The following is a 15,535-nucleotide window of genomic DNA, read 5'->3' as shown; positions in this document are numbered from 1 at the left end:
TATTGAAAGTCCTGTAGGGTTTGCACTCATGTCTGTTACTGCATATCAAGATCTTAGGGATAGGATGAAAATAGCCTTCCGTGCTCTAATACAAAACAAGGCCCATTTTCTGAATCATGAAATTGCAATGGTATTAATAATACTTTATATATTTAATATATATTATACTTAGCCCATAAGCTCAACCATTTAATTGCCCACTGTTGATAAATGTGAATAAGCATGACTGTTTCTAGACTGGATTTATTTAAACAGCATCTTCTATCATGGAACTGAGACAAGGTTCTTCAGTAAATCTCCAAGACCTGTGATCACTCTTGACTAGCTGATTTTTGAAAACCAGCTTGAGGAGCCTTAGTACCTCCATGAGGTTAATACCAAAAAGAATACTGCTTTACACTACTGAGTCAGGCTGCTGCTGTATTCAGTATTTCTTCCATACGTAACGTTTCAAAATTATTTGTCGTTGTAATAGTGTCTTCACAAGCAAAGGCAAAGCATGACTTAAGACGACAAGATCAAATGTAGCTCATATGCTACACAGCTGGAAGGGATTAAGTTCGAGTCTCAGTATATAAAATTGACTTACCGTTGACAAATTTTGAAACTTTTGTACTCTTAAGAGAGGAGTGTAACCAGTAAAAGAGAAGCTAGCAGCCTTGGGCTTCGTTAGCGGCGCGGGGGTGGTCACGGAAAAGCCTCTTTCCCGGGTAGGCGCAGCCGGGCGCTGCTCCCGCTTCTTCCCGGAGCGGCGGCAAGGCCGGAGGCTGCGGCGCAGGCGGCTGCCGCCTCCTACCGGGCAGCTCGGCTCCCGACCGGCACCAGACGCGGTTTCGGCGTCCCTCGGGGAGCAGGGCCCGCCCCGGGTGTCGGGTTTCCCCGCAGCCCCTTCCGGGGCTGCCGCCTCCCGCCCGCCCAGGCGGCCCCGCGCCCCCGCCGCGAACGAGGCTCCTGGGTCGGCGGCGGCCGGCGCACGCGCGCGGCGCGGCGGGGCGGGAGGGGGCGGTGCCGTGTTCTCGCGAGGCGAGGCGCGGCGGCGTGCGGCGGTCGGGGCGGCCGCGCCGAGCCGGGGTGAGGAGCCGCGGCCGTTGGGGCCGCGCCGAGCCGCGCGGCAGGAGGCGGGTGCTGAGGGCGGGCGCGCGTCGGTGTGGCCGGGCCGGGCCGTTAGGAGCAGAAGGCCTGACCTTGCCCGCGGAGGGCGGAGGGCGGGGCCGGGGCTGACGGTTTTTTGACGGCGCGGTGCCCTCGCGCCGGGGTCACGTGACGCGCGGCCCGCCCCGGTTGGGGGCGGCGGCCCCGGTGGGCCGGGCCGCGGGCGCCGGTGTAAAAGCGCTGGCGGAGGCCGCCGCGCCGCGCACGGCTGCGGGCAGCTCAGCGCCGCTGTGGGTGTTCGCTGTGAGGAACGGCGGCAGCTCTCCTGCGGTGCGGGAGCTCACCCGTTGCCGGTCCCTATGGAGGCTAAGGCTGGGGATTTTTATTTAGGTTGTGAGCTTATTACCTAAACCGATTCGTGATGCAGGATCTCACTTTTTAAGTAACTTGCGATGGAGCAATATATCCCTACTTGCCTTCCCCTTAATAAATAATCTGTGTAGTTTTGTTTTTTAGATGTTTGCTTTTTCCTTAGAAACTTGATCTAAAAAGATCCGTGCAGCAGAAGTGATGGGTCTGTCTGCATCCTCCCCGGCTGTTGCAGTGCAGTCACCAAATGGATCTCAGCAACATCCGATGGTGTCCCCGCCTCCAGAATGTCCTGTGCATCAGGAAAAGATGAACGGTAATTACTCTTGAAACTTCTGTGAAACCAACTCTTAACATGGAAAACTGGCTGAGAAAAATATTTGGTAGAGAAGAAAAAAATTATTCTAATAAATGCATGAGTTTTCCCCTTTACCAAAATAGCTTGCAAGTGTCTACTCACAAAGAGGAGTTTGTTGCTCACCAGAGCGGCACGCAGGCTGTTTAGTCTGTAGAGAGAGCAGGTGCGGCCTGTGGGTCGCTCCAGGTTGTCATGTTTAACAAGGGTCCTGCAGATTGATCCCATCATGTGGTAGATCTGTAAGGTGTCAGGGAGATGCAGAGGCTCTTACAAAGGTGGTAACTGGGAGCAGGTGCTTGTCACTAGGAAAAAACAGAGTCCGGAAAAGAGGGCAGCAGAGGGGTGGGATGAGCTGGGGAAGGAGGACATCAGCTGTTATTGACAGCATTAACACATGTTGGGTTAACATTGCTGTGGAAATCTTAGCTGCAAACAGCTGGGTGTATGGGCCAGCACAGAGCTGGGAACGAGTGTTCAAGGACTGCATAAGAAGCTTAGATGTTACTGTGGTGCTGGTTCTAAAATATGCAGAAAAAAGAATGATTATAGAAGCTTGAAACTGTTGCCCAGATCAGAAGGACAAGTGAGTACCTGTTTGTATTTATGTTAGCGTTCAGTGAACTCTTGTTTCCCAGCTCCTGTCACATCTTGTAGACTTCATTTTGTAGCGATATATATACACCATTTTTTAATGTATTACAGGTTGTCCAATGCACATGAAGACTCCTGATCATAGTGCTGAGAACGAAAACGATGTTCCTGCACATCAAGAAAGAGCATATGAATATGTAGCATGTCCGGTGAAGTCTGGGGCATCTCAAGTGAAAGATGACATAGATCCTAGCAATATGGTAACTTTCACTTAGTTCAGATATCTTCTTCAGACTCGTTTCCTCCTGTAATACTACCACAATCTAATTAGTGTAACTGTAATTAATGACACTGTCTGAAGTGGAAACTCTGGCAATTAATGTTATTTTTTCATTTTTAATTCTGATTTTTCTGCTTTTGAATGCAAATATGTGTATAAAAACATGCTAGATTTTATTTAACGTCGTCTTCAAAGTTCTGTCTCTTTGATAAGAAATGGTTTAACAGTTTGTGAATATCTTTTGCTGTTTATTTCTGTGTGTTAGTCACATGCATGGGTTTTTATATTATATTAATGGTTTCTAGTGTACTGTAATTGTGTAATGGTTGTATGGGTAAGTCCTGATGCAGGTCTCTCCAGGGCTTCCTCTGGTTTACAAAGAAGTATAGTGCTGATTTGAAAGCTGAAGTTTAGGAAAAAAGTGTATTTCAGTCTTCAGATGACAAATTTGTGCAGAGAGTTCTATTACAACAGAGAATGTCAGTGGGCTTCTTTAAAGGCTGACGTTCTTGATCTTTGTATCAGCTGATTAATTATTTTGATTTTTGTCAAACACTGTAACATATAAAAAATTCCATATTGCAAGGTTTTTTTGCTATTCAGATGATTATCCTTATTTTCTAGATGCCACCTCCTAATCAGCTGCCATCCCCAGATCAGCCATTTCCACTGTCAACTGTTAGAGAAGAATCTTCCATTCCTAGAGCATATTCTGACAAGAAATGGGTCTATCCTTCAGAGCAAATGTTTTGGAATGCTATGCTAAGAAAAGGGTAAATAAACTGTGAATTATCAGATGGAATCTAAGTGAGCCTGAAACTTATGAAGTAGTGTATCATTAGCTATTATTCACTGATGTTATTTAAAAGTTTGTGGACTCTAAATAGTAAGTGGTTAACTTTCACTTAAAAAAAGCCAACTGTTTTTCAAAACAATTTAAAATAAAGAATAAGCTGATCTGAAAGGGAATGCCAGATAACTGCAACAAAATAAAAAAATACTCTTAAAAGTCAGTGCATAGTCATAGGCAAACTTAGTATGACTGTCAGCTTTGAAATGCAGTTGGCTTTATGCTCATCCTTTCAAAATGATACTAAAAGTTCTGTGATTGCAAGAACATCTACATTAACTTGCTAAAAGTGTGAAAATTAGAATGATTTGACAAATGGGTGTTCTCTGTCTTTACAAAAATTTAGCATGGGCAAGATCTAACTGAAATATAAAATGTCTCCTGTAGCCTAAAAAATTCTTCTGTGCTGCTGTTCCTTCATCTTTTGTATTGAGTTGCTTGTTGTTGTCAAATAGATCTATGTTAATGGCAGTTACTATTAAAACAATAGTAATTCATTATACTACATGTCAATATTGTAGTTAAGACATTATGTCATAGACAGTCTATGTTGAATGCCTACATTTTGATCCTGTAAACACTTAAGTGTGTTAAACTTTCTGCCTGTTGAGAAATAAGCATGTGCAGAGCCATAGCTCAGGGTCTGAGAGATAAAAGGCATTTCTAAGTGTAAGTGAAATATATCTAATACAAGGACTACTGTGTATTAAGAACACAAGTGGGATTTTTCCTGAGCATTTTTATGCTGAGAGTCCATGCTATGGACTTGTTTGCATTGTTTGCACTTTGTGATACTTTCTGATCTAGTTGAAGCTGTTAATTTAGCAAACTAGAATTTGTGGATCTGTACAATGATAACTTTGATAATTGCACATTTACACTGAAAATTAAGTAGTTTTCAAGATAATTAAGCAGAAGAGCTAGAAGTTACCAGTCTTGCTTTGTAGCTTTGTGTAAGCCCTTAAATCTCTTGACTGAAAAACTTACCAGGTGAATTGAGGAAGGTGGAGTAGTTGTGCAGTAATACTTGTAAATTGTTCTCATATTCTTATATTTTAGGTGGAGGTGGAAAGATGATGATATAACAAGTGAAGATATGACCAACATCATTAAGATTCACAATCAGAATAATGAGCAAGCTTGGAAGGAAATTTTGAAGTGGGAAGCTCTTCATGCTGTGTAAGTACATATGAAATGAAAAGCAAATCTTTTGTTTTCGCTCTTACTTCTGTAATTGTTTGAAAGTAGAATGTCTTTTTATTTTTCCCAAAGTATCCTGGTGCCTATATGCCACAAAGTTAGGTTTCTTGTAGCATTATGCATTTTGATTAATATGGAGGAAGTAAGAAAGATTGTCCAGAAGAACTTGACTAGAACTGAACAATTACTGTGCTGACAAAACTGATCAGCATTTTGGTGGTGTACATAATGTGGATTTGGAGAAGCTGACTTCTTATTGTATTTATTTGAGAATGATTTAATTAAAATTCTCATGTTGTGAACCAGATAAAAGATGTAAACTTAGAGATTAAAAGTGACTGACATAGGACAAACTCTTCATCACTTTTTAGATCAGCATAGTCCCTGTTTCTAGAAGAGACAGACTAAATAAATGCACTGTATGTATGTAGAAATTGTTGTGTGAAATTCCATGACCTTTGTTACACAATAGCTTGGATCAGAGTTTTCTGTTCTTTAATGGTTTTCTGTTCTTTAATCCATTAACCTGGTGGGTTAGATTTGCCGAGATCTGCCCTGTTGATATTAGAACAATGGTGTAGAGCATATCAAAGGCACTTTGCTAGCAGTAAGTGTTGTCAGAAACTGGTACTTCAAAACCTTTTAAAAATAGCTGATTTAGATCACTTGTAATTAATATATATATATTTTTACTGTTGCTCTTTCTCCTGTTCAGTTTCTCTATTATTAAAACAAATTATTACAGAGGTTTAAATAGTAGAACAAAACTTTGTCCTAGAAGTTAAAAAATATTTTCTCTTTTTTTAATTGTGTGTTTAGGGAATGTCCGTGTGGACCAACACTGATGCGATTCGGAGGCAAAGCAAAGGAGTATTCACCAAGAGCCAGAATACGTTCATGGATGGGGTATGCGGGCAGGAAAGAAAGACTTTTAGTGGGGGGGGAGAAGGAAGAAGGCATGTGTCTGAAAGTGTAGCATAGAAGTAACTTTGAGATGTTTTAGAAATGGAATTGCAAGTTATAATTACCAGAGGATGTAAGTACTGGTGCTAATCTTATGACAGCATCTGGATAATACATCATCTTAGAATATGAGTTCCGCTTCCTCTCCCAGATTTGTAATATCCATTAAATTAACTACAACGTCTGCTATCTGTCTTTTCAGATATGAGCTTCCTTTCGACAGACATGATTGGATTGTTGACCGATGTGGAAGAGAAGTCCGATACGTTATTGATTATTATGATGGTGGAGCAGTTGATAAGAACTACCAGTTCACCATCTTGGATGTTCGCCCTGCATTTGATTCTCTCTCAGCTGTATGGGACAGAATGAAGGTAGCTTGGTGGCGGTGGACTTCATAACTATCCCTGTTGCGTGTAATCAAAAAGTAAAACATTTCTCTCTTGAACTGAGGATTCATGGACACTGGAACTTTAAACATAAGTTCACTGCAACTGTGATTATCTGCATCATTGCCACTTCTTTGGGGGTGAGAAGGGAGGATGGGGAATTGCACTGTTGAATGCAGCGATGCTTTGTGGTGTTTTGAATTAAATAATAAAGTTACAGTAGCAAAAACATGCATCTTAATTTTCTTAAGAGCTGTAAAATCTCTTTTATTTTGTCACAATTTTTTTTTGTGACAATAAGCTTGCCTTCTTTCATTTCATGACTCCAGCGCTGCACCAAATACATTAGGTTTCTGAATCTGACTGGAGTTGTATTTGGTATTATTTCATAAAACAGTAAAAACTGGAAATCTCATAAATGCTTTCATAGTTACAGTGCTTCGGTATTCAGATGATGAGTAAAAGATAAAGTTTTAGATCATTACAAACTGCATGTTTCATTAACTGTAAAGCTACATACTTGTTTTTACATTAGCACTTTACCTGTTCAAATACAGGCTTTCTCAGAAAAAATCAGTCAAATTTATTCTCTTTAAGGAAATACAGTAAGAGTATTTTTAATGGTATGTTAAGTTGAAAATAAGGAGAAGATACTTATGCCTAAATTTGCAATTTATCTTTTAGCAGAAGAAGAGCTAATTGCTAGAAGCAGGAAATGAGTGCATCAGTTGCATTTACTTTTAAAACAACATTTCTAAAAGGATGTTGTTTAAAATTATATTTAATTATATTTATTTGAGTGTTTAAGAGTCGTGCCCCCCCCAATGCAAGAAAACTGTATACTTCTAGTGTATTTACATATTTGTACATCTTTAACGTGTGTTCCATATATGCATTCAGGCCACAATTAAACCTTATTTAAAGAAACTTTCATGCAATACATAAGGGGTTTGCATGTTAGTTTCACCAACATACTGCAGGAGTTTTTCAGATATAACAAGAAATCGCACAAGGGTGTAGTATACATAGTAATACACATTTCTATATAGTGATTATAGTAAGAGATACTACAGATGTATATGTAACTTGGCTAAAAAGGTAGCTGAAGTACCAAGAAATAAGCTTGATTTGAGCGGTTTCTAAGAACAATGCATGCTTATACTGTGTGACTTAAAGATTTGAGCAATATTGTGCTTAATAAGGGAAACTAACTTTTTTTTTTTTTTTTTAATTATTCTACTGTAATAGCTTTAAATTTGCATGTCTTGGTAAATTTCTGATGCTACATAGTCCTGAATTTAAATTATTCCTCCCTTTCAGCAAACATTACTCTTGAGAATGTTTCCTCTATGCAAAACACTTTGCACTGGAAGGAATAACTGAGTATCACATTGTAGCCTGTCAAGTTGGAATTTCTTCATCAGACTTCAAAACCTTAACTGTGAAGCAGCTATATATTAATTTTATGCAAGTGGTTATGTTTAAATGACATTGGAAGCTGTTTGAGGCGGGAGAGGGGAGAACAATTTTGCAGTCAAGTAACTCATCCCGTTTAGGAAAAAATGATCCAGGGAAGCTTCCATATTTTAAGGTACTAATGGAGGTGAATCATTCCCACTTCAGAGGCAACTGTCCTGCTGGGTAGGAATAAATCTTACCCTAAAGTCCAGAATCCTCAGAAGAGAGCGCACACTTACCCCTCTCCGCTTTCCCCATCGCTTTTTGCCCTTTTTCAGAATGTTTCATGTGTATCTAAGCCAAAAATAATTTGGGGCAAAGAAAAATCTCCATCTAAGTTATTAATGTGCAGTTGATATATGAGAAGTGTGTGAGCTTATATTAAGAATCATATCTGATTATGAAAGAGCTACTCCTCTCAGTCCTAATGGTCAAGACTGAGAGGGGGATACTGCTTTTATTTTATTTTTATTTTTATTTTTATTTTTTAATGTGTACATTTGGGTGACTTGATATACACAGAATTCTGGTTCTGTATTTCTCACAGCTAAATATGGAAAAGGTACACCTATGGAAGGAGTGCTTCGGAAGCTTCAAAATCATAGTTTGCCTTACTGATTTCAGAAGCTTGAAGTTGAGTACGTTATGGAAATTGTGATTACTGCTAAATCTGATAAAAGATGTCACATGTTGCTTCGTGAGTTTATTGTCCTCTGTTATGTTCCATCTTACGTAGGTTTGAAACTGTTCTTTTCAGTGCCACTGTTAATGAAATGTGATCCTTCATCATTCAAAAAAAATAAATAAATATACTTTTCTTAACTTTGGTGATTATATTTCTAGCTTTATTATGAGCTCTTATGTGTCACATGAGAATATTTTTATAGTGTTACAACTAATCACATCTTTGAATATGTATTACTCACCTAAACATGAAGACAGAATCTGAGAACAAGGACGAGTCTAGTGGTAGCCAACCAAACCAGCAGATCTCAATAAGTGTGTATGACAACAAGTATCTTCATCCTGAGTCTAGCTAACTTTTGAAGAGAGGAACGCAAGGGAAAAAAAATTTTTTTTAATAATCTTTGGATTAATAATTTATTTCTACAAGTAGTAGTACTTAAGGAAAGATAAAAGCAAGTTTTCTTGTGATTAGGATTCTAATGTAAAACTTGGGAAACAGTGATTTAAACCCTTATTTCTCACCCTTCCGGATGATGTTTTAATGACTGAACTATTGTTAAGGCTAGATGAGGGGTAATACACACACAAGCACCCCACACCCCCCTCCTTTTGTCACTGTAGAAAAGTATGTAAAGTTCATGAACCTCAAAAAGGGAATTTTGAAGCGATACCAAATTCCTGGTCCCAGTCCTGCTGAAGCAAGAGTGCAGAACCTGGCATCTCGAAACAAGTTAACTGTGTGCACATGCAACTGGAAAAGTGTAGTCCCAGTCATAAAAATGGGGCTGCTTTTTAAATCAGTTTTGTATTTAGATATCTGAAGTTCACTGGTGTTCTGCTTTATGGTGTAAAAGCCCTGCTTGAGCTACTGTGTTTGTTTCTTGTGGTTAAAACAGAGTTTTCCTGGTCTGCAGGTGGAGACAAATACCTAAAGGATATTGTGGTGCTCAGAAACAACTGTGCTGGTGACTGTTAGCTAGTAGAGAGGAAAGGACTCTGGCATAATGCTCCAGCTGCAGTCAGGTCTTAGGTCATATACCTGTAGGCTGGAGCGACACCGACCTGTGTTATTGACCCAGAGCTCAAGGCCAGTCTGCATCGAGATACTGCTTTGGCCTCTTGCTATTGCATCCCTTTAGGCAGCTAGTGGCTGCCTTGCCGCTGGGGTGCACGCTGCGATGCTGCCTATCCGGGGGACGCTGAGCACCTGGCAGCGTGTGAGCCTGCAGGAACCTGCACCTGTGACGCCCTCCCAACTCTGTAATGTTGGCCTGGCTCTCTGCTCTTGCCACTTATGTCCTGTTAGATCCTGCTATCATGAATGACCCATAATTAGGATGTAATTCGCAGCTTGTCCTTCTGGGATGCCTGGAGTTCCTCGGGATGTTGTGTCATCCTATGTCCTTTTGCCCTGGCACGGTGTTAGCTGGCAGTTTAAAGTGTGGGGAGGTGTCTCTTCTGTTACCATTCTTTTTTTTTTTTTTTGAGCAGCTTTGTTCTTCCCTTTCAATATATATGCCAGCAGTTCTAGCATCAATCTCTTTAAGATTTTTCAGCTAAGTCCAAGAATTTCTGCCCTACTTTGCTGTAGGAGAAGAGCGAGACTATTGCTGGTAAAAAGGTATTTGTGTTCATTGTTGATTGTTGCTATTTTTATTGCAAAAGTGTTCTGGATTGCCATTTATGAATTACAATGTGAAAGAGCTGTGTTAGTTTAGTGTGAAATGAGACAACATGCTGTTTAACATTTATATCATGCATTTAATGTCAGGACTTTACTGTGCTCTGTAAAAATGGTTCAAAGTCTACAATACCATGATGAGTATTGTTCTACCTTCAAAAGGAGAGTGGCAGAGGATCTTTTAGTGCACTTAAAATGATCATAAATAATCTCAGTTTATGCTCTCCCTTTTTATTCGTTCTATTCTTCTGTCAAAACGGGAATAATCTTTTGATTTTATATGTATACAACAGTTCCTCTTTTGGTGGGGGCCCTCAGTGGTTTCTATTTTCAGAAAAAGAATTTTAAGGAGTAACTGCTTCTTGCAGGTACTTCTGAGGATAGGTAGAGGAGGGATGGAAGAAACCCTGCAAAATCCTAGAAATGCTCCATGTCCCATAATGTGAGGCACAAGGGAGTATGAAAACAGAGCAATGCAGCCTTATTTGTGGCACAAAGGTCCCAGTCTGCCATCCTGCTGCTAGAACTTAGGCTGAAATGGAGAAACTGAAGCAAAGTTATGTATTACTATAGCTGATATGCCAAAATTCAAGAGATGGAAAGACAGGTACTAACATTGCTGTAGTTCAGACAGCAGCTGAAAACGAAAGGACTGGTGTATTAAGAAGCACTGCCTGAATTTTGGATTTTCACTAATGTGATTGGAAGCAATGCTCCTTGCAAACATGCTACTCCTTTAATTACACTCCCTTCAAATGCTTTACTAATAGGTGCTTTAATCCTTTGTCTCCCTTTCCTTATGCCTGGAGGAGAATCCATGTGGTAAGGTTCTACAAGGAGATATATTTTACATGAAAGCTGGTCTTAATATTTGGAGGATTGAATATACTACTCACGATGCTAGCTACGCTTATGTCTTCAGTATCACAGCTCTCCCTACCCACTCATATCTTCAGTTACACATGTGCTTTTTAAGAAAACGCAGCATTGCTAGTTTTCAGGTTTTAGTTTGTATTAGATGATGAATCACTTTCATGTGCATCTTCTTCATGAAAATAATGTCTTGCCAAACTCTTAGAGAAAGAATCTTAAATTTTTTTTATGCATGTGACATGTCAGTTTGATTTTACTATTTTTATATCAAATTGTATAAAAACTTGTGGCCAGGGTAAAACTCTTGGCTCCCAGCCTAAACTTCTTCCTCCTGTAATACATGTGGCCTTGAACATGTGAGAAATGATGCTGCATTTACTACTGGGAACAAGTAGTAATAAAACAGTCCCACTTATTCCCATGGGGGCTACTCACAAGAACATGTGTGCATATTTGCAGCATGTTTGCATATTTGCAGGACTGGAGATTGAATGAATTAAATCTTGAAAGGATAATGTAAATATACTGGAAGTACAGGCATAGTTATTAGACCCTACGGAGTTTAAAAAATCTAGAAGAATACATTGATACTGTTTCCTTTGTTGACATTGTCTGGACCATGACCTCTATTCTAGAACAGAAACCATCACCTAAAGAATCACAGTTGTTTTCAAGATATTATTGTAAAAAAAATCCTTCAAGGACTAAATCATGACTTTTGTTTTCCAATGTTTTGCCAATTTTGAGGTAAGTACTTACAGTTTTAGCAATTTGCTAACATGCTGCTGCTTTTGCCTCCAGCTTCTGAAGACCGTGACCTCATAAACCTCCTGCTTATTCAGACAGCTAATGTTTTAATTGATCATTAGTAGACTTTCAAAATGAGTTTCTATCTGCCAAAAGAATGTGTCTCAGGGAATTGACTTGGAGCAGTTTGATGCATGGAGGACAAACGTATGTGTTGTTAAAAAGTACTGCTAGAACATAGGTCTTTGAAAAATACACTTCTAAAATACTTAAAGGAAAAGTAATAGAAAAGATCTTTTTTTTCCTCAGTTTAGAGAAGACTTTTTTAATTGATGAAAATTTATTAATTCCCATTTTCTAAAACCAAAAACATTTTTATTAATATGTCAGATTTTATCCTAAATCAAACCATTCCAATTTTGGCAGTTTTTAATTTGCAATGTAAATTTTAAGTTAAATGAATTTATTCCAAGTATATTTTTAAAGACTGCTTTGGGCTAAAAAATTCAATGAAAACCTCTCTACTAGCTGTACTTGAGAATACTAAGGGGAAACATCTTTTCATGCTTTAAGTTTTTTTTCCACAATTACAGTCATTGTTTTGGTTTCAACTTTTTTTTTTTTACTTTAAGTTTTGCCTTTTAGCTCTTTTGGAGTGACTTTACAGGTTTTCATGTTGCTCTCTGTAGCCATTTTTGTACAAGCCATTTTTCGGGAAATCTTCCACCATTGCAATAACATTTACAGTTGTTACTACAGAAATAATGGCTTAGTTCCTTAGGTATCTATAAAATCAGTGTTATTTAATTCAGTTAAGAACAGCTCTAGGCAGTAAAAATACCACGCTGTCTGCATTAAAGCTATCAACATTGTTACAGCAGAAGGGATAGGAACTGTAGCTGTCCTATAGCAATGTTGAAAGATTGATGATTTGTATTACGGTGTATACAGAGGAATTAATGCATACAGAAATGCTGAAGGAATGCTCAAGAAATGCTCTGTCAATTAGTAGAAATTAATGTTTGCCTAGAAAGTTTGAGAATTAAATTTTGCACCTAAGGGATTTTTCCTAAAAAAAAAATGTGTGTAGCAGCACATGGAGACCACCCAATGTCTCTCAGATAGATATTAAGTGGTAGTGGTGTTTAAGCCAAAATAACATTTTCTTTACACCATACAATAAACTTTTTCTTGTAGGTAACATTGCTGTAGTGCTTGCTGTTCTGATACTTAGTCTGAAGCTGTAAAATAGAATATTCCAAACCAGTAAAATTTCTAGGTATAAATTGTAAATAATATATTAATAGCCTGGATGGGTTAAGGTAACTGGTGGTTTCTCATTTTATCCAAAGTTACAAATACAGCATGTTTTTAGCATATGCTGTATTACTTTGTCCCAATTAACCAACATAAAATTTTATCATGGAGTAATAGAAAGATGATATTCATCGTTTAAATATTATTCTTAAATGTCTTGCAGTTGCGTTAGGACACTATGCCAAAAAGCAGTCATATAGTAGCCATGCAATTGCTTAAAAGAGGAAGCCCTGCAAATTAGCCATGTTTTTAACCCAGAAGATACCTGTGTGTGTGTGTAGCTATGGAGGCAAATAGCCTCCGAGCCTGCACCTGTGGGGTTACTCGCCTGCGTAAGGGCGCTCAGGCTACGGCCTCTGCACGCTCCTGCACCCCGGCATCGACCCCTGGGGGTGCATCACTTCCTAGGGCATCTCTGCCTCTGAAGCAGCAGCCTCTGCTCCAGGTGAAACTTGTTCTGTGCTGCAAAGAGTGGGTACAAAGCTTAGGGATAAAGAGGAAAATTGGGCCCGATCAAACGGATCTGTAGCTTTGCGGAGAAGCTGCCCCTCGGCCCCCCCTTCCCAGCAGCAGCAGCAGCAGCTCAGCCCTGGCGCTGAGGCTGCGGTTACTGGCTCCTCACGACTGCTCGTCCTCCAGCCCCTACAAGAGGACCTGCAGTGACCTTGGGACAGTTCCCAGTGCCCTCCGCTGCCTCCCACAACACGTACTTTTAGGACAGACCCGGCAGTGGGGGCAGCGGGTTGGCTGGCAGGGAAATGATGGCAAGCACACGTCAGGGGACATTTCAAATCGACATCTTTCTCAAATGTCTGTCTGCTCCTCCCCTGGTGATCACCACTCAGGTGAGCTGAAAATGGGTCTAAACACATGCTTTTATACATAACCGCTAGGAACTGTTGATGCAACACCCAATTGATTGGAGTCATAATTACAGTGAGAAGAAAGCAAATGATACTACTGCTTTTGTAAATAACTTTGGGAAAATTGGTCTTACATAGGTATGAAAGGTTGCATTCTGTTTTCTTTGTCAGGTAAAGTGGAAAATACTGGTATCATCAACACTGTATCGATTTATGATAGGATGCCAGGGCTGTTTTAATACAGACTGACTTTCAAGAGCAAGGTATTTTTTGAACTTTATTTGCCATGTCTTGATGGGAAAGCATCCATTTAGAGAAATGAATATGGTTAATGTTATTCTATCAAACACTACAATGTCTGAAGAATTAAAAAAAGAGAGAAAACAGATCTTGACTTCCAATTTAATAATAATGGAATATGAAGGCCAGATTGTAACTGTAGAAGTTCATTTCAAATTTAAATATTTAGCATTTTCACTAGTCTGTGAATACAAAAAAAATTATTGTATTAAGATGGAATTTAGATCTTTGACATGAAGCTGATATTTTCATAGTGTGAAAAATATCAAGCTGACATTATACTGTCTCATTTGATGACTTCCAAATGTCAGAGTGCAGTAACTTATTCATAGGGACCTCAATGTCTTGTGATAGTGTCAATTTAAAAGACATTTACATTGACTTTTTTTATTTAAACATGGAAAATGGAATATGCAAAGTGGATGAGGAGAAGGGGGAAAGACCAGGGGCAAAAAAGTTCTCAATAATAGAATGAGGCACTTTTAAGGCTAATTCCCAAAGATGCCATCTGACAGCTGCAGGAGCTGCTACCTAGCAGTACTTCTGACAGCTTCAGTCTTATTTCTGTTCACATTACTTCACTCGTTCCCTGCTCAGCACTAATATTTCTCATTATTTCAACAGAATTTAAGGAATTAAAAATAGCATTATATATTCTCCTGAAAAAATAAACCACTCATCCTCTGCTTTTTAGAAGTGATTTTATGATAAACAAAATAAACTTTGAAGATGTAGGCCCACTGTTGTCCATTCTTTTAGAATTTTTTTTCAACTACAGTTGGGGGAGTGTTGAATATGGAAAATATTGAATAATATGTCTTTGAGCTGGTTAAATCTGGGAGCTAATTATATCCTTGGCTGTGGAAGACACCAGTCGGATGACCATTAAAGGGATTATCCTCGAGCGAAGCCACAAGAGCTGACTGCAAGAAGCAGGAATCCACGCTGCGCGGAAGCTTCCAGCGCTGGCCCGACTGCGCGCCCACGGTGCCGTGCAGCACCCTTGCTCAGGCTGGGCGCTCCTCGCACGGACTTGCACTATGAGTTTGCGTATACGTATGCACACACCCTCCTATAAATATATACACTTTGCTTTGTTAAGTGTAGCTGTGATACTGTGGATGTTTCGGGTACCCTCATGATTAAATGCTGTATGTAAAACAAATAAACACGACTATGAAGAGCAAGTCTCTACTCCTCTACGTGGTTCAGCAGGAAGGACGGACAACCACTCCTCATATGGGTTACCGTTAGAAAAGCATTTAAGAAAGCCAGTAAAAGATCTGTCAACAGCTCTACCGTAAATGCTGTGTTTTTATGAGGTATAATTCTATTTAAAACACTCCCTGTGGGTTGGAAACCGCCGCGCAGTTTCTAAACGCAGGCACAGTGCCGTTTTTCCAAGAGCCGGGCAGAGGCGCCCGGCCGCGACGGCAGGGGGCCGGGGATGCCTGTGCCTGTGCCCGTGCCCGCAGCCGCGCCGCGGGTTGCGCCCGGCCGCGCGGAGGCAGCTCCCC

The 15,535-nt window shown here is 39.9% G+C and overlaps 1 protein-coding gene across 6 annotated transcripts; it reads left to right on the top strand.

Annotated features, from left to right (window-relative positions):
• The first annotated feature begins 992 nt into the window (after positions 1 to 992).
• HCCS (holocytochrome c synthase) lies at positions 993 to 8,384 on the top strand. 6 transcript variants are annotated; one of them, XR_010884872.1, is made up of 9 exons: positions 993 to 1,071; positions 1,628 to 1,777; positions 2,522 to 2,670; positions 3,315 to 3,463; positions 4,600 to 4,719; positions 5,560 to 5,646; positions 5,906 to 6,077; positions 7,413 to 7,533; positions 8,098 to 8,167. XR_010884872.1 is itself a non-coding variant. In XM_067300884.1 (8 exons), exons 2-8 carry the CDS (start codon positions 1,663 to 1,665, stop codon positions 8,206 to 8,208), a joined length of 903 nt encoding a protein of 300 aa, XP_067156985.1. In that variant the 5' UTR covers positions 993 to 1,071; positions 1,628 to 1,662; the 3' UTR covers positions 8,209 to 8,384. The 6 variants fall into 6 exon arrangements, 5 of the variants coding, with proteins under 5 accessions (XP_067156985.1, XP_067156986.1, XP_067156988.1 ...); XM_067300884.1 differs by lacking the exon at positions 7,413 to 7,533 and having other exon boundaries at positions 8,098 to 8,384; XM_067300885.1 differs by having other exon boundaries at positions 7,413 to 8,186.
• Positions 8,385 to 15,535: the final 7,151 nt, after the last annotated feature.

The sequence above is a fragment of the Apteryx mantelli genome, chromosome 8 (assembly GCF_036417845.1).
Source record: "Apteryx mantelli isolate bAptMan1 chromosome 8, bAptMan1.hap1, whole genome shotgun sequence".
In the NCBI taxonomy this organism is placed as follows: Eukaryota; Metazoa; Chordata; class Aves; order Apterygiformes; family Apterygidae; genus Apteryx; species Apteryx mantelli.
This window is presented reverse-complemented; position numbering and strand designations above follow the sequence as displayed.

What these genes read in the sequence shown, in the direction of transcription:
- HCCS (XM_067300884.1), top strand. Translation starts at nt 1,663, where the DNA reads ATGGGTCTGTCTGCATCCTCCCCGGCTGTTGCAGTGCAGTCACCAAAT. An exon ending in ACATAGATCCTAGCAATATG is followed by an intron (nt 2,671 to 3,314) that starts GTAACTTTCACT and finishes CTTATTTTCTAG; the next exon opens with ATGCCACCTCCTAATCAGCT. An exon ending in AATGCTATGCTAAGAAAAGG is followed by an intron (nt 3,464 to 4,599) that starts GTAAATAAACTG and finishes CTTATATTTTAG; the next exon opens with GTGGAGGTGGAAAGATGATG.